Genomic DNA, 23,812 nt, shown 5'->3' on the forward strand with positions numbered 1-23,812 from the left:
TCACACCTCTAGACCTGGTTAGTTTTTGCTAAATAAAATACGACGGGAATCGTACCTTGATCGCTCCTCATTTGTCTGATCTAGTACCCAGGCAAAATGGAAGGAGGACTTCCCAATCCTTTCTGCTTCCGCCTTGAATCTCTGGATTGTACGTTCGTCTATTACACCGCAATCATAAAGGAGCCTTCCCATTAATGTGCTCTTCCCAGCGTCCACATGGCCTATAAGGTTAGTAATAAATTCATTGGAAGGATGTGGATGGAAAGCACCTATTACAACAAAGTTTGCATTCTCTTTCGTTGTGGCATTCTTGAATTTCTCTAAAACATCAATCTTCTTTCTGGCCTTAACAGGCGTGTTGTCGATGGCCATCGCCTGGACGGCGGCCTCTATCTTCTCGGCGGGTTTATCTGTCTTCTTTTTTGCATTATTCAAACCTAGGCTCGTTAGAGCTCCGTACCTAAATAGTGGGTTGATTTGTAAGGTGAACCTTTACTACTACTCTGGGCGGCCATCACTATATCATCAGGGCTAGGCTCCGAGAAAGCTTTGGCTTGTGCCACCGTTGGGGCACCTGAAATAGCGAATGTCTCCTGGTTAGTAGGGTTCATCTTAATAGTCGAGATCCTCTCCCCGAAAAACGACAGTGCAAAACTGGATGGGGAGCCGAGAAGGCTTGTGAATTGGGGCATATAAATAGACTTGTCATTAAGAATTGGAGGAAATGTCTGGGGCTCTTCTGGGTGGCCAAGGCCTTGGCTAGAGGCTGTGGCGGCATTCTCCGGGTCTGCTTCGGACTGCGGATTCGGAATTATAATTTGTTTGGTCTTTTGCTTTGTCTCTTGTTTACTCTCTTGTGTTGTTGGGGGAGGCAGAGGCTTGGGCATAGGCATAGGTTTTCGGGCCGGTGTCTTTGGTGCCAGTCGTGCCAACAGAGACACTGATGTCTTCTCTTCTCCGTCTTGTTTCTTTTCCACAGCCGTTTTCTCATTCCTCGCCTTAGCTAATGCCGCCAGTTTGGACATCTTGCCCGATCCGCCGAGTAACCCTCCCCGGGGATAAATACTCTCAGCAATTATCTCTCCTCGTCGGTGTTCAGGTATATCTCCCCACGGGCAATCCCGAAAAATACCAAGCTCTGTCGCCGTCCTTTTTTCCAAGCCATGGCCTTGACCAATCCCTGAGAAGTTGCCTGGGAGATTAGTTTTAGGCGATGCACAAAAGTGCTCATGTGCCGTATATGAAGATGACGAAGGCAAAACTTCTGAAGTACCTTTTTGAGCTTTCTGCGTAAACTGTGATTGGGCCTTCTTTTTTGACTTCTTGGCTGGCGCATGATGGCCTGGTGGTCATTAGTGTCGTCCAGTGAGCACAAAGAGGGTGGGGCGTACTCAAAATGTAATTAATAGTCTTGCTGACGTCGAAGTAGTAGTACCATAGCGATTCTTCAATCTCCTTATCTGTGACAGAAATTCTAGCGCGTTCCAGGGCTCCCCGAACTTGGACCAGGCCCTCCTGTAATTGTCCTAACCTGTGAGCTATAGATTTGTCTCACTATCCAGGAAAGTGTCCTCACTTTCATCAGATGCGCTAATATCTATGAACCATCAGTAAATAATAGTAGGTAGACATAGGTCGGGGTATCGCACCATTAGACCCCCCTCCATCGAAGTCATCGAGTTCTTTTCCTGATAGTGAGCTTATGTTCTGTAGTTTGCAACCGGTCTTGGGATGGTTCGTACCTGCGTATGGGTCAAGATTTCGAATATTCTTGTGTCGCGACATCCTTTATTTCCTTATTGTTGGGGATGGGAGGAGATTATCAAATGGCGATGGCTACTAATGAGCTGGTCTTTGGCGGGGCCTTTGACGGGTGTTTGGTGGAGTGATGCGAGAGGTTGAATTAGAGAAGAGGTGTGCCTTGTGTTGCCTCGCCACCCGCTTGTCTTGACTAGGGCCCGTTTGTGTACAACCGTTCCGTCCCGCCGCAAGTACAGTACAAAGTGACTGTTTCAAAGCAGAAAGACGAGCCCTTTGTACTAATAGTACTCGAGTACTCGAGTGATGGGGAGGGCACAACAGAACAGTTGCATACCCAGATTGGTTTGGGTTTTTGACCGGGTAGCTCGGCGGCGGACAGGTTAGGGCGGCAGCGGGACAAGCTGTGTGCTCACAAGCCTAGCATGGGTACAAGGCGTTAGGCTTCGACGATCTAAGTTGGCCGATTGTCCTTCGAAAAATAATTTTCCTTATGATACTCAAGTATATGACAAACAATTGTGTTTCTCCTGGCTAATTTGAAAACTTTCCCGTTGGTAAACTCTCTACAGTGCTGATTTCTTTAGGAAATAGCTTTCGAGCCAAAGAGTGATCCGGCGGCCACGGTACCGCTAGATTTTGGCTCACCGAATTGACTACAGTATTACATCACTCAGTCTGTCGGAGCGTCCAAGGAAGGGTAGAATAGGTCTCGGTTTGATGTATTGCCAGTTAAGGGGGGATACTTTCTTGAACTGGTTGTTTTCTTGGTCGGATCTCTTGATTATATAGCACACGGTAGCAAGGGAGATTAATGATAGAGTGAGACCCCATGACTTTTGGAGCCTGCAACCTAAAAACAAATTCCCATACCCGAACAAAGGAATGTAGGCTGCCTATTTATAATGTCGAGTGGAAAGAGTGAGAAGTATGATATGATACTAAGTATCATAGCCATGGACTTATTGCAGCTATGCTGGATTTTCAACCCTACGGATTGTGCGCGGTTCTTCTGCTTGGGCCCTTGCAGTCTGTATATTGTTGTCCCTAGGCTTTCATGACTTCCAGCCATCACCACAAGCAGTGAATGTCCTGAGTTATTGAACTAGCGGGCGGAAAGGACTACAGGTGTTATAAAGCATGTGTGCTTCATAATCGGAAATCCTCCTCCGAACGATGGGGATTTTGCAGGAAGACTCAGGATATGAGGGAAATGCGATTCTGGACGAACTGGATTGTTGGGGTCTGACTCTGTATGCGATATCGCATTTTGTCTTCATTGGTATCACAGCTTTCAAACTGTTTACTTGACCCAACATCCTGACCAAATATCGCCCATGCCATGGTTAAATTCTTTTCCGATTCTATACGATCTTTGTGAAACCGATGCCTAAGGGTGGTTCCAGCGCTTGCAGTATTGTTAATGTCATACCTCACCCCATTGCAAATGTTTGCATCCTCTCCGCGCCCTCATGGCATCCCTACCTATCCCCTCAACATTGGACAGCTCATCTCACCTGTTTCGCTCCAACTAGTTCTCTGGTACGCATAATTTTAACGTTGTGGTCGTCAGTCGGTTCACCAATATGTTCAACGGTGACTGCCAGACATTTCAAGCAGTCATGATACTACCTACGACAACCAGAGTTTTTAGGCGAATAATTCATAGCTTCTTCAGTGGATATCCACTTTGGATCTCTAGAAGAGATATCAAGGTGTAGCCTGTAATCGGATTGAAAGCATAGGGAAGTGGATATTGGAGGCACCAGGATTTCCAGTATGGAGGCAGGAAGAGAATGACAGATCAGTTGGTCCAACCCAATTCTGTTCTTGAGCTCCGAGAGTAGGGAAAACATTTACTAGGTAGGTTGGTAATAACTCATGCACTGGACTCATCATCGACTAGTTTTGGTTCTAGCTTTCTGCCTACCGATTGTTAATTCGATGGGGTTTCCAGACCTAGCATGGGAGTGGCCAATTTGTTCTGTGATTATCGTAGTCAGAATAAACGCAATACAGGTGCGGGACTGGTGGGAGGCATACTTAAGTAATTTGTGTATGCCGTACTAGATGTACACTAGGATTTCATAAATGTATTTCAAGCAGCCAAGGAGCAGCTTCCCCATCAACTCCTAAAATTGCTCAAGTGTTAGGTGGAAGCCAACTCTAGTACACGTTGAGGATTGAGGAGACTTAGGCCAGTATCTTGGGCACAGATGGAGATTGACTAGGAACGTTTGATATTGTTGCCTTCATTTATGACTACTAAGAACTTGTGAAGAGGACAGTAAAAATATTGTAATAAAGATTTGTGATAAAACAATTTATATTGTTAAGATCTCTTCTCCACTACTTAATGATGTCTGTAAAGCTTAGAATGTACTTCAATTTTTATATCTCATGTAAGAGTATTCGCGGACTACTTCTAATGATTGTACAACTAGGCATCTTTTTCAAATCTGTATGCAATAATCAATGGTTTTAACAAGTGCAAATACTAGGGAACCCTGAGTGTAGGGATCCTACTGCTTGTATATTATAAGTTCTTCAATAGGTGTAATGAGACTCTATGGAGAACTATTACAGTTAGCCAAATCTATGTCCATACTGGTATCAAGAGACCACTGCTGTAGGAATGGTAGTAGATCAGAGTCTACTGAGTAGAGGTACTATTGGTTAGGTACCTCAGTTGGACGTACTCTACCATACTAAGAAGAATATAGGTACTAGTAACGAGCAGTAACCACCCTACTGGGTAGGGTAATCCAAGTAGTCAATTTGGAAGTTACCCTGAATTGCTTGATAGTGAGTCTAGGTAGAGTTATCCTACTCTATAGAGTAACTTAGGGTGCTGTTATTCAATCTTCAGACTAGAATTACCCTGCCTTAGACCATAGGTTACACTGCTATGGAGTCAAGTTACCCTATCTTGAAAGTAACTTGTTATGCAGGGCTTCTGTTAGGAATACTGGTATGTGATACCTAGGAACCACCATAGGTAGAGTAACCCCACTCGGAATCAGAATCTCTTGTCTCCAACATCTACCTCTGGCCCTCTTATGGGGCCGGCACATCATTGTTCATATCTACAGTCACTCGGCAGAAGTGTTCGTGAAACTGGTCTCAGATGACTAAGCAACCTCATCAAAATACTACCTTTCAATGAGGTGTAAAGTTGATCATGACCATTCATCCTATCGCAACTATGACCATTCACAAATCTACATCCACCGAGGCCTCCTTTACTTAATTAATTAATCTATAAATTTCCTCTACCTTTTTTACCAATGATTAAGCGTTCTGGAAATATGAAGTATGCTGCAAAAAAAGACCCCCACCTAAAACCACCTGGAGAGAAATGAGCCTTGCAGAGAAGGACATAATAATTGCCTTTTTCTACTGCCTCCGGAACATTGCCTTGGTAGCTCAAATTATTAGACGCCTATGGATAACAGTTAAGAGCTTTCTTGTTCGGGTATGTGAATGCTAATCTCTTGAAAATCTCCCTCGCCCTGGTCACACCCCCATTTTGAGTGATCAACAGCGTTGTACAATTATACAGGCAGCCAAGTCCAACTGGAAAATGATCAGATGCAACTTCAGGGATCGCTATGCACCCAGTGTTTCTCTTGATACTGGTAACTCTTTGTGCTACTCAGAGTGACTGGATATGATTACTTACTAAATTTGCCTGCATAGGGAACCAAGTACTCAGAGAAGCAAATATTAAAACATGAATAACCAAGTCAAGACCTAGGCTAAAGCCTAATTATGTGGCTAAGAGATTGAGATGGGCTACAGCTCATAGAGACTGGACAGCTGAGGATTTTGAAAGGGTGATTTGGAGTGATGAGTGCAGTGTAGAGAAATTCAAGAATCCAAAGCACCAATGGGTATTCAGAGAACCTGCAGAGAAGTGGTTGGCTGATTGTATACACCCAAAGGAGAAGGATAAGGGAATCTCACTTATGGTTTGGGGGTGCTTTTGGGGTAAAAGAAAAGGTCTATTAGTTCCTATTACTCAAACTATCAATAAGACCAGGTATGTTAGACTTTTAAGAAGATATCTTTTTCCTGTTATTCATCAAATGATTTCCTTTGGTATACAACTTGAAGATGTTCTTTTTCAGCAAGATAATGCTTCTGTTCATAAGGCATATAGTGTTATGGATTGGTTGGAGAGAAACAGTATTGAGGTTGTGGACCACTCCCTTATTCTCCTGATTTAAATCCTATTGAGCATGTATGGGTTGAGCTTAAAAAGCGATTGCACTAGCAGTATCCAAGGATTACAGATACTTCAGGAGGAAAAGAGTCTGTTAGGAGAAGACTTGCACATGTATTACTATTAGTTTGGGAGACAATTCCTGAGGAGTTTTTTGAGAAGTTGTGGAAATCAATACCTGATAGAGTGGCTGCAGTTTTAGAAGTAAGGGGAGGTTATACAAAATATTAGCTAGATTAATTTATGGCAGGTCAATTGACTGTTGAATGTTGAGAGGTATCAGTGGTTATTGATCGTGAACTTGAATTCAGCTCCGCGCATGCCCATTGACAACCCCACCGGCACTGCCCTACCATATAGCGTAACCGCAATTAAATATTGTCTCAGATCATGAACACTTCTACCGAGTGACTGTATATAGAGGTAGTAACAGACTTAGAAGGTCAGTGGGGCCTATCTCCCACCCGTGGTGCCCTGCCTCCTCCCGCTATTCTCAGAAACCAAACCAAACTAACCAAACAAACTCTACAAAGCTCAGTACACGTGACCCAAACAAGTCCAACCCTGTGGTCCCAACCCGCTATCCACACAGGTGGCCGCCAGCCAGCCGCTCTGTCAGAGAACTTTGCAGCACTCAGCAGCTTCGTCCAACAGCTCAATCTGGACTGTAAACACTTAATTAGACCTAGTCCAACCTGACACAGTGCCGACTGGTACTTGCAGGTACCTCTTTTCCCAACCAGCCCCCCTTAAGCCCCACACACCAGACGCTACAGAGCCCATCCAGCCCCCTCAGCCTGTCAGATAGATCTACCATCTCCCAGCTATAGGACAGCCTATACCTAGCCCAATCAGGCAGCTACTAGTCTTGGCCACACCAACAGAGCCCCAGCCCCCAGCATTGTGTAGCTGAGGAGGGCCCACCAGTCATAGGTGGGAGCCACAGAGGAGGCAGCACCAACACTTGAAGGTACTGGCACCAACCATACTGTCCAATTCAGTCGAATTGAAGTCCAGCTATATCAGGAAAGAGTAGGCAGAGTCAGCCATAGCAAGTTCCACAGGTCCCACAATAGGTAAAGACTAAATGACAGGTAAGAGGCACTCCTAACTGACGTGCCAGGAAGGGGGAGAGCAAGCAAATAGGAGCAGAAGAACAGAAGGTAGGCCCCACTGGCAATGGGTAAAGCTGCCAACCACGATTCACAACCAAACTACTCAAACATACAGACAACGTGAGTGTCTGGTAGCCAATCAACCTATACTACCCCAGGCAACAACAGCAGCTGCCTAGAGGGTAACATTTTTTTCAGGGCCAAAGCCATCACTACTGAGGCGAGGAGAAGACACTTGACTGTATTACTGTAAACGCCGTAAGGACAAAACTCCAAGGGAACGGCAATAAACAATATTTTAGCATTCTGACTGTAGAAACATAATATAACAAGAAGGGGCCGGGTAGGTACTGCCCTGTCACCTGAGAAGTGATGTGGCCAGAATGACAAGTTGTGAACACAGGATGGTCATTAAGTGAACCTGTGGGAATTTTGTATCATAAGAACTAAGGACTACATTAAAACCCAATAAGAAACATGAGCTGGCTCAAAGAACAATACAGGTGATCCACTAAAACTCAATGATCAATTCCTGCAATCGAACGCGAAAACTCCAAGTAGACCATAGACAGGAAGCCGAAGACATTTTACTAAAAGGAGCTTGTAAGCAACCATGATGAAGAGCTCAAAGTACCAGCATCATGAGATAACTAGCAGACAACAAAATGGTACAAACAAGTAATCTTCCATGTAATGCAAACAGACCTTAATACTAAAAACTCCAGGAACTACTGAGTGAACTCAAATATCTCGCCCAGAATCTCCAGCATCAAAGCCCATCATGGGTAGGTGTAATGATCCCTCCTCGGATGGTTAGTTCTTGGCGATGGGGAATGATACTTCTCTTCTCTTACTTCTTCTTCCTTCGTCTTATGATAGGGCTAGGTCTCTGCCTATGTTACCGATAGTACAAGACCTTTGTCTTCTATCAGGGACGCCTATCATAAGCTTTCTCTAACTCTTCTTTATGAAGCACTTTCCTTGGTGTAACAATAATGTTGCAATAAAGATAAAGATCGTAAAGGTGTTCTATATTCGTTAAAGTAATAAGTAGGAAAAGTACTTAGAATTCAATCTAATTTTATTTATACTAGTACCGCCGACACTGGCATACGACCAGTCTCCCCCACACCCTAATCAAACAAACTATCTAAAATACACTACCACGGACCGTTCCATCCCGCAACTACTCCTCCCAATCACAAATCCCAAATCACTACCTACGTGGGCTCACGGGCACTCGTGACGGCTAATGTCACCTCGGATTTAAGCGTCTTCCCACCCCACTACCCAACCACTGTCTTATATCCTCACCCCTATCTGCCTCCAGTATAATTTGTCCCACATACTCAACAAAGGAAACATACAATCTATCCCAACAGCTCTCCGTCCTCTTATAGTGTAGTCCCAGGTCCAAGTACCCCTCGGCTAGAACCATCCCACAAAATAAACAATGCTCTTCTTTTAGCAACCCATTCATCTTAGCCCACCGCAAAACTACCAACGTTCGAGTTGCGAGGTCCAGCTCGTCCCATTGCTGGTGCTGAGAATGCCAAAACCAATCGTGACATGTCCATAAACAGCAGGACTTTTTCTCAAAGTGTTCGGTGAAAGTGACTCGCTTCTGGGTGACCGTTGCAGAAATCGCAGTCCCACAACAGGGACAATCGCAGCGTCGCTGGTCGGGCAAAAAGAACCACTTCTTCAGCATAGTTACCAATCCCGGCAGAACGCATCCACTGCCATCGTGTTTCTTCTCGCACCGGGTGCAGGTTGTGGAATCCTCTACCATTGCCAACCGGCCGCTTCTCTCCACCATCAGTGTGCCGTCAAAAGGGTTTCCTGCCACCACCAACTCCCCGTCCACCTTTTTAACATGCTGGGGAATCCCTAGGCCTAACTACCTGTGACTCACCCACTAGGACTTCCATCACGATATTGCCGAATCCTTGTATAAGTCCTTGTCAGCAGGTCATCCTATAGCATAATGGGGGCACTCAATCCAGTGATGTCTGTTATCCTTCCCCTCACAGCTGTCATGACCGACCAAGCCCGTCCCGCTTCGAATTCTGAACAAAACGTAGGAATCCATACGGCTGAGACCGCGAAGATGCCGAGGTGCCCTAGGTTCACGAGCATAATACCCATGCCCCTCCCTATCGTGCCAGGAACTCCATTCTTCTTTTCGCAACTCTCGAGTCAGAGCCACATGCCCTATCCCAAAGCTAACCCCTTCCCAAAGCAGAGGGCGCAATGGACGACCCACACAGGCCTTAGCTTTTTGGTCTACCATTTCATTGCCGTCAATACCCCTGTGTCCCGGAACCCAGCTAAGGCTGACATGTCTGAATTTGTTAAGCAGTGGTGCCATAACTTCCCACAGTTCGGCTGAGTCTCCTTCCGAAAACATACTGTCTACCAGGGTGAGGGCTGGAATGCAGTCCAGAAACACATGAACTGGACGTCTCTTGGCTATCCCTTGGTCATGTCGAAGTGCACAGACAACAGCAAACAGCTCGCACTCAACAATGCTCCAAGACGGGGGAACCGAGCACCTATCAACATGAGTTAGGGCCCCTTTCTCAAATAATGCCCACGCCACACCAGCCCCTTCAGAGGTCTTGGACCCGTCCGTGTATATAACCACATCCGAGGTCTTACACAGATCTGTGTACAGTGAACGGTGACATGCAGCCATTATCACCTTGCCTTTCCCAATTGTAATAGTGGGGCGGCAGGTGAGTTCCTTGTTCGAGTTCTGCCGATGTGCCACCATCCCTTCCTGCTTCCAACCGAGCCATATTTCACCGAACCATGGGTGTTGATCACAGTGCTGGTAGTTAATAAATCGGCTGTAATACCTCTGTTACAGATACCTCCCTTGGATGGTAACAGGTGGTGTTCCGAAATCAGCAAGCAGTATATTGTTTACCAGCTTCATGGGGGTCCGGAAAACTGACCGGAGGCAGTCGTTGACGTGAACCTGAATCGGTTTCACATACGACCCGTAGTCAGTTACAAATTCAAGTCCGTAATAAACGGTCGGAAGGTAGGCTGCCTGTACTAAGCGGTAAGTCTCCCATGTCCCTAGTCCACCAACACTCCCAAACCTCCTCCCCAATGCCGAAATCCTTCTCCGAACACCTAACCCCCTTTCCAACCAGTACTTTACATGAGATGAAAAGTTAAGAAATACATTAAACCTATACCCAAGAACCTACAAATCCTTAGAAGGCAAAACCATTTCTCCCAACAACTCCATTCCTCCCCACGCCCTGTCTCCAAACCCGATCTACTGAGTCTTGAGAGCACTAAACCCCATCTCCCTAGCTCTTGCTATGCGATCGCAGTCTGCAAAAATTTCTCCTGCATGGTATCGGGCAGCGTTATGAGAGTCTGCAGCCATCATGATGATCCCGTCATCAACATATGAGATCACCAATTGTCGGACCCCAGGGGAGTATCGCATTCGCCGTGTGAATATATCCGCCACGTAGGCCCCAAAGAGAAAAGAAGAAAGAGGCGAGCCCTGAGGTACCCCTTTGCTGACATGGTAGATCTTGGAGACATATCCATTAAAACCAAAACGAATCGACTGACAGGAAGTCCATCTTCACACCCACTTACACAGGTTTGACGGATACCCTTCGGCCACCAGGAAGTCTGACAGCAGGTCAACATTAATGTTATCGAATCCTCCTTCAACGTCCATGGACAAGATCAGCCGTTTATAGCCCTCATTATACCATAGGAATTCAAAGACCACCGCCATGGCATTGTGAACCCCCCTCTTCCGACGAGAACCAAACTGTGTCTCCCCCAGGTCAAGACACCTGGCCAATCTTAACAGGACCACCCGTTCTGCAACCTTTGCAGGTGGCGGGAGGAGGTGTATCATCCTCCATGACTTGACGACATCGTATCTGGGTTTGTCAATCTTCGGGATGAGCACTACCTCTGCCCGATGCCAGTTCGGAATATCATGACGCAGCCTGTAGTCAACCAGACATCGCAAAGTTGTTGTATCCCTCCGCTTCCAAAACCATATAAAAGGATACGCGATATTATCCTCGACTGGACCCGTGTTTGTAGGGGACCTAGCAAGGGCAATCTCCATTTCCTGAGTACTGTTCATATCAATCATGGAGTCCTTCCAAGGGGCAGGATTGCCAGGAGATAGCTGTTGTGCAATCAGGTCGCTAATGTCTGAATGCGTCGTAGCAGAGGACCTGTCTGGCCGGGCCCTGGAGGGAAGTGTTCGCTTAGCTTCTAATTTTCGTGCCAGCCGAAATATGTCCGGGTCCTGACTCTCAGCTATCTTGGCCCTGATGTGTTCGAACCTGGCCCTCAACAGATAAGCTCAGTAAACACTCCTGACCAGCTTGTAGTTCTCCGTCCGTTCCGCCTTGCACTTGGAGTATCGTCGTAGCCAAGCCACATCCAATCTCATTGTTTCCAACTCCGATATCCACCACTCGCACGACCTCTGCCAACGGAGACCCGTGGGAGCGTGTCCACCACACGCCTCACCCCTTCCCACAACTTCTCATCTCCCACTTCTTTAAGGGCGTCTAACTGCTTCCCAACCTTTTCCCAGACTGCTTTTTTCCAAGCCGGCCTCCGACGTATAAGATTGTCAGGGAGGTCCACCTTCAACTTAAGGATTTGAGTACTGTGCTCGCAGCCAGCAGCGTCCATGTATTGATGCCTAACATAGGGTGCCCAGTGCAGGCATAGGTCGATTCTGGAAATATCTCGAAAGGTTGGCACTGTCAGAGGTACCATATTCATGTCACGAACTGGGACCGTGAACCACTGTTTTAGCCACCGTCCGCCTGTATTGTTATGGTCCACGTTGGGGTCCCAGTCTTGATATCTGGTAGTGAAATCCCCAAACACAATGTCAGGTTCCCCAAGCTCATCCAACCATCGGACAAACTGGTCTTTGGTATAGCCGGGTTGAAAATAAACTCCAGCGAGTACCTTCTTTGCCCCTTTCTCCCAATACCCAATCATAGCACTGCCTTCCCCATGCCCCACCACCTCAAACAGCCCACAAATGTGGGACCGAACAAATACCTCAACACCTGACTTTTCAACAAAGGAAAACAAATCCCACCCATCAACATCTATTGGTACATGTTATCTCTCTCGACTCACAGGAGGTTCAATAATAAACAACAAATCAACAAAGGAACACAAATCAAATGCCAGCGCCCGATTCCATCTACTCCTTCCCACGTTTAATGCCAATGTCGTAATAAACATTAAAAGGGGGCCTCAACTAATCCACTCAGGCCGCAGAGGCCAGAGGCATAGGCAGAGCTGGTATCCGGATCCCGGGCAACCCAACTGGTTTCCTCATCGCGGGGTTTAGTGGCGGTGCCGGCCCTATTTTTTAAAATTCCCTGTGCCGGGGATGGGAAGGGGGAAGGCCATTCTGGTTCCTTACCTTTGGCCTTTTCTGACTTACTGCGGGGAGCCTCATCTTCCTCATCACTGCTGATCTCGACCAGCCTGGGTGTCGGAGACCTTCCACAGGCTGCGGTTCCTTTTTCCTCTATTCTCTTTGGTCCTCCTACCCTGCTGTTCCGGTTTTCTGACAGGTTCCTTAGCGAGCCTTGATGGTGTGGCGGTCTTTTGTCCAGTAGGCGAGGAAGGTGGAGTCGGGGATGACGATTTGATACCTAGGCATCGCTCATATCCTGTGAAGTGGTCCATCCAGTCATACAACCAACACTGTCTCCTGGTATATCCACAGACCTGACCCACTCCTTCGGGACAAGCCAGCTTGCTGCACATGTACGTCCGAGAGAAATGTTCTCCAAAGTAGAATCGGCATCGAGGGGGGCGGCCACATGTCGCCTTGAAGTGGCCAGTTTCCAGGCACTTACCACATACCTTAAGGGGGCGATACTCTTCGAAAACCCAGATATTGCGGACACCTCCTCGCAACCAAACTTTTCCCTCTGCCAGCTTTTCCTTGATGGCCTGATTATTTTCCACCATGAAGTAGATACCACAACTTGTGGCATTGGCCTGCCTCATGGCGTGTATAGATCCCATAATATCGGGCCGGGAAACTGTGACTATACCAGTATTGGATTGTTCCAGATCAGTGCGAAGGCCATCAAAAGCCGTGCTTACAGTCCATCCTTCCACTCTCCAAATTGATCCTCGTCCTGTGTCAGCAAGCGGGACACCAGAAACAAAAATCTTTACCTTTTCTAGGTTCCTCTTGAACTCAAACTCCGGGAATGACAATTCCCTAAGCAGGTCGAGCCTGGCTTTATCAAGCCGGCTGCCTAACTCTGTCACGGAGTGTGCCGCCAAAGTGAGGAAGATGCATCCAATTTCAGGCCGGACATGTCCTGCGCGAATATAGGGAGCATTTCCCCGAATCTTTCCCTAGTTGGAAAAGGTCGTATTGATCCGATTTCAGATTGCCTCAATATCGATGCCTTCTGGTAGGTCAACCTTCTTTTACGTGGCGAAGCGCATGGTGATGTGCCTTCCTCTAGCATTCGGGGTTGGCGACGAGTGCGGTGGTGGTGGTACTGAGTTTAGTGGGTCTGGGGGCCCCATTGGTACCCGTCGGTATTCCTGTCATGTCTGAGCTGCGACTACTTTGACACTGGCCAGGGCTGCTGGCCCAGATTGAGCCGTCATAGTAGCAGGTGTCGCATCCTTTAGAGCCAATCCCTATTTATCAGCTTTCTCCTGAGTCTTGGCCGGGGTCGCCACCTCCCTTTCGTCACCAGATTCTCTGGCAGTCTTTCTTCTCCTTCTAGCAGCACCACTCAGGCGTTTGCCATGTTTCCTTCATTCTTTCCTTTTTTTCCCCTCCTCCCCCACCTTCTCTTCTCAGTGAAAAGACTTGCCTTCACCTCCACGGACTACTCACAAGACTACCCCCTCTTCGTTGGAGGAGCTGCTGCTGCTGCTAGACTGGTGAGATCAGGCCGCTGATGTGGGCCGGGTAGGACGTACCCATTCCTGTGGGCTAGTAGGAGGTTTGGGCACGTATGCCATTCATTTTACTACCTCTGTAAAAGAGACTTTAGTAGTAGGAGCCCCCGTAGAGGCCTCCTTTCTCTTAGAGGTAGAGGATGGAAGGGTTGGCTCCACAGGGACAGCGGAGGTACTGTGAGGTACAGTAAGGGGGGGGTGGCGGCGGGGGGACAACTTTACCTGAAGGGCTTCAATTTCTTCCCCTTGTTTGCCAACAATGTCGGTCAGTGTTTTTACTGCCCATTCCAAGACATGAACTCGACTCCAGCAGTTTATCCTATCTCTTGGACCTTCATCATCAAAGGTGGGGCCACTGTTCATCCAAGTTCGCACGTCCTGTACCGTGTCGTCTTCAATCGACCCAGATTCTGAGGAGAGGAGAGGCTGAGTATTACCAGACAGGATGCCCTCCAGTCCTTTCAACATGGATCCAATTATACTACCCGAGTGGGGTCCTGGAGAGGGAGTCTTACCAGCCTCCAGCATCTCACAGACGCCTGCCATGATCGAGTCCGCCTGGGCCACCACAGCGTCGGCGTCCTCTGGTTGGGCTTCTGGGAGCTGAACCTCCAATGAGGTTGAATCGCTACTAGGGGCTTCGGAGGGCTCCTCTAGCTAGCCTCCAGGAGGCGACATCCATCACTCAATAATAGGTGGAGGTGATGATCCCATAGCTGATAAAGGGGCGTGTACGCTGTCGCCCAAACCAGTTGCTTCCAAGTTGCGCCTGTCATTCAGCTCCATCAGGGTGTTCATGGCCAGTACCTCAGAGGTGGGTAGGGCATCCTCAGTCATCAGTGGGGATGGAGAAGGGGGTGTGGCCTCAATTGTCGATGGGAGCACCACAGGTGTAGGAATGGTCAGGCGCCCCTGGTGAACGTCTAGGGGTAGGTCAGGAAGAGCAGGAACAATCTGTTTTCTCCGTCCCTCATCGATGTTGATAGTCCTCAAAAACTGGAGACCAAGGAGAGGAGCAGCAGATCGCTTAGTGGGAGATGCCAACCGCGTCTGGCGGCGTGTTCCAGAGACAGGAGGGTTATAGTCCTCGTCATCAGGGTTGTCCAGCTTGAACTTCGTTGTTTCGTAAAGAGTCCTTTCACCTGAAGACATTCCTGTCAGGAAGGAGGGAGTCGAGGAACTGGTCCCAGTACTGTAGGCCTGGCATAAGACGCTAGGCATCTTGCTTTGTGTAACCGGTATGGGTACTTGGTTATTGGTTTTGTTTTATGTTTTGTTTTAAGTATCGCTTTGATACTTGGTTTGTTTTAAGTATCGTTTGATACTTGGTTTTGTTTTATGTTTTGTTTTAAGTATCGCTTTGATACTTAAGGAGTTTTTACCAAAGTGTATTGATTGATACCTTTGATTAGTTTCGTTCATGCTAGACAAGAACAAATTTGTGTATTTAAAGACTGCCTGTTTCTACGATAGAAAAGGCAGACTTCAACAGACAGTATTTCAATATACTTGGTTGAACAGTTACTTCTTTGTTCCCCTGTACACCCTCGAAGCCTCCTTTAGTTCTCAGCTCTCACCTCCTCTCTGGAAGAGCAGGCCATCTGCCAACTATCGTATCTGTTACCGATAACGTAATTAGCACCCTGCAAACACGTTACATTTTCTTAACCTCAGCAAGTGGTTAAAAAACCAGTCCCCAGATTTAGGCCTGATCAACCTATCGATATCCACCTCAGAATGCTAGCGGAGAGAAGCGGCAGAATCACAGCACATTCGGCTTCATCTCAAACCCAAGATAGAGTCTTTGACGACCAGGAGCGGGAAGCAAATCCCACGGCAAGACCTTACAAGAAAGAAACAACCCTGGCGCTCTGGTGAAGAGCCAGGCAATCCCGCAAACACGGAAGATACACAACCTCCAGGAGAATTCCCTTCTACTCCAGCAAAGAAGTCTTCCTTTGAACCTCTAAATGACCCCGAATCCAGTAGCGAATCAGATATGGCTAGCACACGAGGAGGGCCTTCTGCAGGAGGAAAATCTCAGGCTAGGCCTGAAGAAGAGGAGGTACCCGCAGCATTTGAACCCTCTAAGTTTAAACTCCACCTCCCAGCAAAGTTCACAGGAGAAGGAAAAGACCTCAAACCTGAAGCTTTTGACCGATGGGTGACGGAACTCTCACACTTCCTACTCTTACAAGGAAAAGATGTGGAAGACCCTACAACAGGACTTATCATTGGATCATTTTGCGAAGGAAAGGCAACCGACGCATACCACCAATGCTATAAGGATTTGGGCGGGAATGTAAGATTAAGAGGAACTACAGTTCTCGATTACCTGAAAGGACGATTCCAATCCTCTATAACCAACGACCTCCTATACAATAAATTCAACCAGCTCCAGCAAGTTAACAGAATGCATGTCAAGCGAATCACCGATGTGGCTACGGACCTGATGATGTATAAGGACCGAATGGAGAGAGGAAGTATCTCCAAATACATCCTGAAGCGACGATTCTACGACACTATGCACCCTACCCTCCAGCGAGAAGTAGAACCACTCGAGGAAGATGGCGATGATATTGCGGTAATAATTACAAGAGCAGAACGAAAGGACGCCATTCTCCATGAGACCAAGGTCTACAAAACACAGATATCCTCTAGTAGGAACAGCCAGTCACGGCATAAAGCCTCGAGCAACTCTGAAGACGATACCCCACGGGTTTTCAAAAAGAAAACAAAATACTCCAACGAATCAAGACGGCAGAAAGGAGAATGTTTTGAATGTGGAAAAACAGGACACATGGCAAAGAACTGTCCTACGAAGAAAGGGAAAGGGAAGGCAATTAAGCAAGAGGCATCGGCCAACAATGTTGAAAGCGATAATACCCAATCCAGCGAATATGAAGAGATCCATATCGGATATATTGATGTGGAATCCAACAGTGTTCGACCTCTGGCTACATTCAAAGTACACACTGCCCTGGAAGGTACTATCCTGATCAATGGCAAAAAGGCTCGAGTCCTATTCGACACTGGCGTAATCGGAAGAGATATGATCAGTAATACCTTTGTCTCTGTCCATGGACTCCCAACCCGAGACCTTAACCAACCCATATCTGTCAATATGGCAGTAAAGGGATCACGATCTCCAAGCCATAAAACCTGTAGTGCGACTATTTGACTTGGTTCTGCAGTCCTACCCCCCCAGGAAATGCTGGTTGGAAATTTAGCCAAATACGATACCCTAATAGGTATGCCATTCCTGAACCGCCACAAAGCTATAATCAGGTGTGGGGAATCAACCATCGATTTTCCAGTTCAGAAGGTCAAAGTCTCATGCAAGCCAACAAGCGGAGAGTACCGAGCCACAGTCTGTGAAGCAACTGCCCAGCAGCTATTGGATGAATACTCTGATGTTTTCCCTGATCAAATACCTGAAGAACTACCGCCTATGAGAGAGGTGAACCACCTCATTCGCCTCCGAGACCCCTCTAATCTCAAGAACCAACCCACCTACTCTATTCCTGATGCATACAAAAGCCCACTTTGTAATTGGATCAAGCAACAACAAAGAAGAGGAGTCATCTACCGGGCAGAAGCCCCTGGTGCCGCTGCTATGTTCGTTCAATCCAAAGCAGATGGCAAAAGAATCCGCCGCTTGGTTGACCTCAAGATACGGAACGAAAACACGGTTAGGGACAGCTCCGCTATCCCAAACCAAACCCAGATCCTAAATGCAGTTGGACGGGCTAGATTCTGAAGTAAGATTGACCTAAGTGATGCCTACTTCCAAACAAGGTTAGATCCAGAAAGCAAACACTATAACAGTTTCAAAACACCCTTCGGAAGTTTCATTAGCCGAGTTATGTTACAAGGTGATATGAATGCGCCCGCCACCTTTTGCAAATTATGGAAAACCTCCTGAGCGAATACCTCCACCATTTTGTTTGGGTCTACATTGATGATATTCTCATCTTCTCGAACACCAAAATAGAACACGCCTCCCATATAGGTTTGGTTTGTACCAAACTTAGGGAAGCTAAATTCTACGCTAGCAGAAACAAAACAATCCTGTTTGCCGATAAACTCAATATCCTAGGACATGTTATAGATGATGAAGGAATACATGCAGTCCCTGGAAAAATAGCCTGTTTAACGGAATGGTTGACACCCCGGAATCAAAAGGAACTCATGCGATTCCTAGGACTAGTAAACTATATTTCCCAGTTCCTACAACACTATGCCACTGTGACAGCACTGCTCACAGACCTTACTGGCAATGCAGAATTTGTCTGAACCCACACTCATGACCAAGCCTTTACCAACATCAAGGAGTTGATTAAAAACACCAACGTTATTCAACCTATCGACTATAGTAAACCAGAACCGATATGGCTAGTTACTGATGTATCGGATGTTGGAGTTGGAGCAAGGGTTGGGCAAGGGCCTCCCATGAAACAGCAAGACCAGCAGCATTACACAGTAGGAAGTTCACTAACTCACAGATGAACTATGGAACAACAGACAAGGAAGCCCTTGATGTGATTGATGCTCTCGCCGCTTTCAACCACATCCTGATGGGCAATACCTTCACTATTGTTACCGACTACCAACCCCTCACTAATCTTAAAACAGAAAGAATACCGGGAAGGAGAAGAACAAGATGGATAGGTGAAATCAGCAAATACGATGCAAAAATCATCTATACCCCTGGAAGAACGAACTATTTAGCTGATGCTCTCTCCTGCCTATATGAGAATCAAGATCTCGCAGATCCTCCTCGTGTTCATGACCACACAAGACAAAGTGAGGACAGCCCTGATGACACCTCCTATGAACAAGAACCATCAATGGCTACCACCAGCTCTGCCACTTCCTCCAATCCTTTCTCTTATACCATGTACTGCACTACCGGAACGGAACAAGGAAAGCACATTGATGAAGAATGGCAAGATAATTGCACGCTCCGCAGTACCTCTCCTCATGGGCTTGAACAAAGCAGACTCTACTGGTCCCACTGTTATCACGACACCTGCCCTTTTCACCAGACTGAGATTAAGCTCGGCAACAGATACTAGCGACAGTACTATATGCCTGCTGATGATTCCAAAAAAAACCAGCTTCGACACCGCAGAAGGGGCAGAACAGATGATCGATGAAGATGAATCGACCCAACCTCCTCATACCCTTAATCCTGTTCCAACACGATACCAAGGTCTTGAAGAACTCGAACAAGCAGCAGCCTACGTGGATGCAATATCCTATTTACACCCCCCACAGTCAGCCCCGCCATCCTCTCCTCCCATAATCGATTCAAGACCACTATATGGTGGACCCTTACGAGTATACAACAATGAAACCATTGTCTCGGTCATACCCCCTACTATTCCCGAGCATCGCCGGCAACTCTATGAAACCTTTGAGGAGGAGGATGCCCCTATCGAACCAACAAGAGGATCCCTGATTGAGGATGAACGGGATGTTAGATCAACCACAGAAGAATTAACCTCCTCTTTTCGAAGCCAGATGATAGCAGGATATCGCTATGACCCAATCTACTTCAAAGCCATGGATAGCTCCAGGAATAGAGATCTTGCACCCTACAACATATCTAACAGAATGGTCTATACCAGCACCCATTATGGTGAATATTACCTATACATCCCGAAAGGCCATATGTTCAATGGAATGACTATTAGGGAATATGTCATCACCGAAGTCCACAACAAAGGACACCATAGTGCGGACCGCAACCTCCAATATGCCTCAGAATATGTTTACTGGCCTGAAATGCGAAAGGACTTCCGCAATTTTGTCAAGCAATGTGAACTCTGCCAGGCAAATAAGGAGCGAACACAACTACCTGAAGGGAAAGCGCAGACCCTCCAACTACCATGTGAAATATTCGATTCCTATACCATCGATTTTGCAGGGCCTTTCAACAAGTAGGCAGGATATGATACCATCTTGGTAGCTGTGGATCGATTCTCTGGATACACATGGCTCATACCAATGAAGGTTACCAATTCCTCCAAAGACACCTGGAATAACCTCCAACGATACCTGTTTACCTCCCATGGGTACCCCTTATCTATTGTCACTGATGCTGATCCCCGCTTTACCACCAGATTCTGGAAGCAAACCTTGACCTCCCTGGGAATAAACCACATTATGGCTGCCCCTGGACACCATGAGACTAATGGCCAAGTAGAATAAAAAATCTGCAAAGTTAAGACCGGAATTAGGAACATGATCAATGAACGACAAACCAACTTGGAACCAGCGCTTGTTGAACTGGCCGCATATATCAATGCCGGATTTTCAGATACCTTGGGAATGTCACCATAAAAGGCAGTCTTTGGCTGTCAATACCCCCTCCTACCTATAACACTATTTAATGACTCCTCAGTCCCTGCCTCTGATGACCATCTAAACCGCCATCAAGCAATTCGGAACGATGCCTTCCAAGCTGTTAAAGCTGCCCAATTCTGAAGCACCACTACTACTCAGAAATGACAACGTAAACATGTTCCCATCCCACCAGGTGATAGGCTCATGGTATATGGTAACATGTTCATTACCAATGTCGGACGCAGCAAGAAATTGCAACCCCGGTACCGAGGACCCTTCAAAGTCTTATCTTTTGATAAACATACAGATAACTACACAGTCCAGATGGATGGACACATGTACCGCCGCAATACCGCGGTCTTTCACGCCTCTGCTGTCCAGCAATTCTACCCAAATGACGAGGCCAAATTCCCTGGAAGAACCCACTCACGACCTGCACCTATCATCATCGACAAGAAAGATGAATGGGAAGTTGAAGAAATAAGAGATCACCGCCTTTGGCACAGAAATGATTAGTTCCTAGTCAAAAGGAAAGGGTATCCAACGAGTGAAAACAGCTGGGAACCGCTAGAAGGACTAGAGTACGCTATGGATATGGTAAATGATTGGTGGAAAGACAACATGCAAAACGAATCCCTCCCCCCGACAATCAATTACATCACCATGTGCTGGATACCCACGATGCTAGAAACTGAGTGATGACATGCAGAACTCAAAGCTAGAGATGGATTTTGGGCACCATATTTTGAATCGGAATTCGAAAGTAGCGATGATGAAAATCATGTTATGGAACAGGTTCTCGACAATCTTATCTGAGCCCAATCACCATCCGAATACCATAACGATGTCAAACTATGTGGAACTCAATGTGAGGCTGTGACAACAGATTGTTGGACTGTTGTTGAACCGCGATGTTATCCAACTTGAAGACTACTTCAAAATCCTCTGGATAGACTACTGTCCTGATTGCGATCACGCTTGGGTTGATGTACAGCGCGAGTTTGGTATTCGTGACTACTGTGATTTATCTTTCTTTGAGTCTAAATGTTTTCTTAGTATTTCTTCTTGCCCCTGGTGCGACACCTATGATGAAGAGCTTTTAGCGGAAACTGAAGCCTTTAGTTTCTCAGACTCCGCTTTTGATGATTATTAGGTTTTATTTATTTAAACAGTTGTTTTGTTTTGGGGAATGTAACCGGTACGGGTACTCAGTTATTGGTTTTGTTTTATGTTTTGTTTTAAGTATCACTTTGATACTTGGTTTGTTTTAAGTATCGTTTGATACTTGGTTTTGTTTTATGTTTTGTTTTAAGTATCGCTTTGATACTTGGTTTGTTTTAAGTATCGTTTCATACTAGGTTTTGTTTTATATTTTGTTTTAAGTATCGCTTTGATACTTGGTTTGTTTTAATTATCGTTTGATACTTGGTTTTGTTTTATGTTTTGTTTTAAGTATCGCTTTGATACTTGGTTTGTTTTAAGTATCGTTTGATACTTGGTTTTGTTTTATGTTTTGTTTTAAGTATCGCTTTGATACTTAAGGAGTTTTTACCAAAGTGTATCAATTGATACCTTTGATTAGTTTCGTTCATGCTAGACATGAACAGATTTGTGTATTTAAAGACCGCCTGTTTCTACGATAGAAAAGGCAGACTTCGACAGACAGTATTTCAATATACTTGGTTGAACAGTTACTTCTTTATTCCCTGGTACACCCTCGAAGCCTCCTTTAGTTCTCAGCTCTCGCCTCGTCTCTGGAAGAGCAGGCTACCTGCCAACTATCGTATCTATCACCAATAATGTGATTAGCATCCTGCGAATACGTTACACTTTGAACAGCCCTAGCGAGGAGGGGAGTAGTGTACCAAGAGCTGGCCTCAACCGTGGTGGCAGTCGAGTTGTCCTTGGCCGGGGGGGACGGAGGATTCACAGACTATCGCCTGGGAATCTTTAGGAGGGGAAGGTATGGGGGCTGGAGAATATTCCGAGCCATGGTCTGAGTTGAACTGAACGAAGAGTCCTGTGGTAGTGTCTTTGTTCAAGCTACACATGACTGAACAGCCTCTCCTGATTAGGAAACCTCTCACCAAAACCTCCACTTCTTTCATGGTGGCAACGGTCACATCAGTGACCGTTTGCGGAACCAAATCATCAAACTGTGGGTTTACCACGTTCTGACATCCGTGGCAGTGGTGAAACTGTAGGAAACCAAAGTTCCCTTTAGGTGCAACATGTGACCGTGTAGTTGTGGGGATGAGGCCATGGTCAGCCTCAGTAGCAGGCATAAGAGACAAGACCGCACGGGCTGTCTCAAGCGAGGAGGAAGGGTTGGAGCTGAACTGAACAGGGGACGACATCCTCGAAGGGGGGGGGAGAATCCATGGAAGAGGAGGCTATCGAAGACGCCATCCTCGCCCAAACTATACTCAGTGATTACTGGGACCAGGCCACGGATATCTCACACTGAAGTATCTTCTAAGCAAGAACAACTACTTCTAACCGACAGCCCAAAACGAAAAACACAAATAAGTAACCGTAGATGAAGTATTTATCGCGAGCGAAGTAAGGTAAAGTATTGGTTATGCTCACTTCCGACACAGAGTGCAAGAAGTAGGAAAAGTACTTAGAACAAAGTGTGAAGAACCTATCCTCCTCGGCTGCATTGGCCTCCTTATATAGTATTCTTCCCGCCCAGAGTCGTGTGACCCAAAGTGGTCGCATGTGCGAAACCAAATCATTACAAACTACTCATGTGACCAAAGTGGTCATATGCTCAAAACCCATGACCTCATAGTGAGGTTATATGCAAAAACTCATAAACCAATCATAATGCAATAAACAAGTCATATGACTCGACTAAGTCATATGTGTGAAACCCATGACCTCATAATGAGGTCATGTGTGAAACATAAATCATATGCACAAGGCTTACCCGTAAGGCACACTCGCAAGACATACTCGGCAGGCGTATGTCCCATGACTCATATTTGAGCCATGTGCGAAAGTATCACAAATCCCACACATAACAAATCATATGACTCGAATGAGTCATATGTGTGAAACAATAACATACCTGTGACTCATAACTATGTGTCACATGAAAACCTTTTTCATGCCAAGCCACGTTCGTGATAGTGGGAAAGAAATACTCCGAGACAAAGCAATTGTAAGGACAAGAAAAAGTACTTAGAACAAAGCATGAAGAGCCTATCCTCCTTGGCCCTACCAACCTCCTTATATAGTGCTCTTCCCGCCACAAGTCATGTGACCCCAAGAAGTTACTTGTGTAAAACCAAATTATTACTAACTAGTCATATGATCAAAGTTGTCACATGCGTAAAACCCATGACCTTGTACCAAGATCATGTATGAAAACTCATAAACCAATCACAAT

General features: G+C 46.3%; 1 protein-coding gene; it reads right to left on the bottom strand.

Annotated features, from left to right (window-relative positions):
* GSTUM_00010480001 (uncharacterized protein) lies at positions 1-1,914 on the bottom strand (the record flags this gene model as incomplete). XM_002841320.2 has 10 exons in its annotated part: positions 1,743-1,914; positions 1,650-1,682; positions 1,577-1,597; positions 1,392-1,526; positions 1,274-1,342; positions 491-574; positions 270-437; positions 110-221; positions 56-75; positions 1-8 (listed from the first exon to the last, which is right to left on the bottom strand). Exons 1-10 carry the CDS (start codon positions 1,783-1,785, stop codon positions 1-3), a joined length of 693 nt encoding a protein of 230 aa, XP_002841366.1. The 5' UTR covers positions 1,786-1,914.
* Between the last annotated feature and the right edge of the window lie 21,898 nt (positions 1,915-23,812).

The sequence above is a fragment of the Tuber melanosporum genome (genome assembly GCF_000151645.1).
Source record: "Tuber melanosporum whole genome shotgun sequence assembly, scaffold_7, strain Mel28".
Taxonomy (NCBI): domain Eukaryota; kingdom Fungi; phylum Ascomycota; class Pezizomycetes; order Pezizales; family Tuberaceae; genus Tuber; species Tuber melanosporum.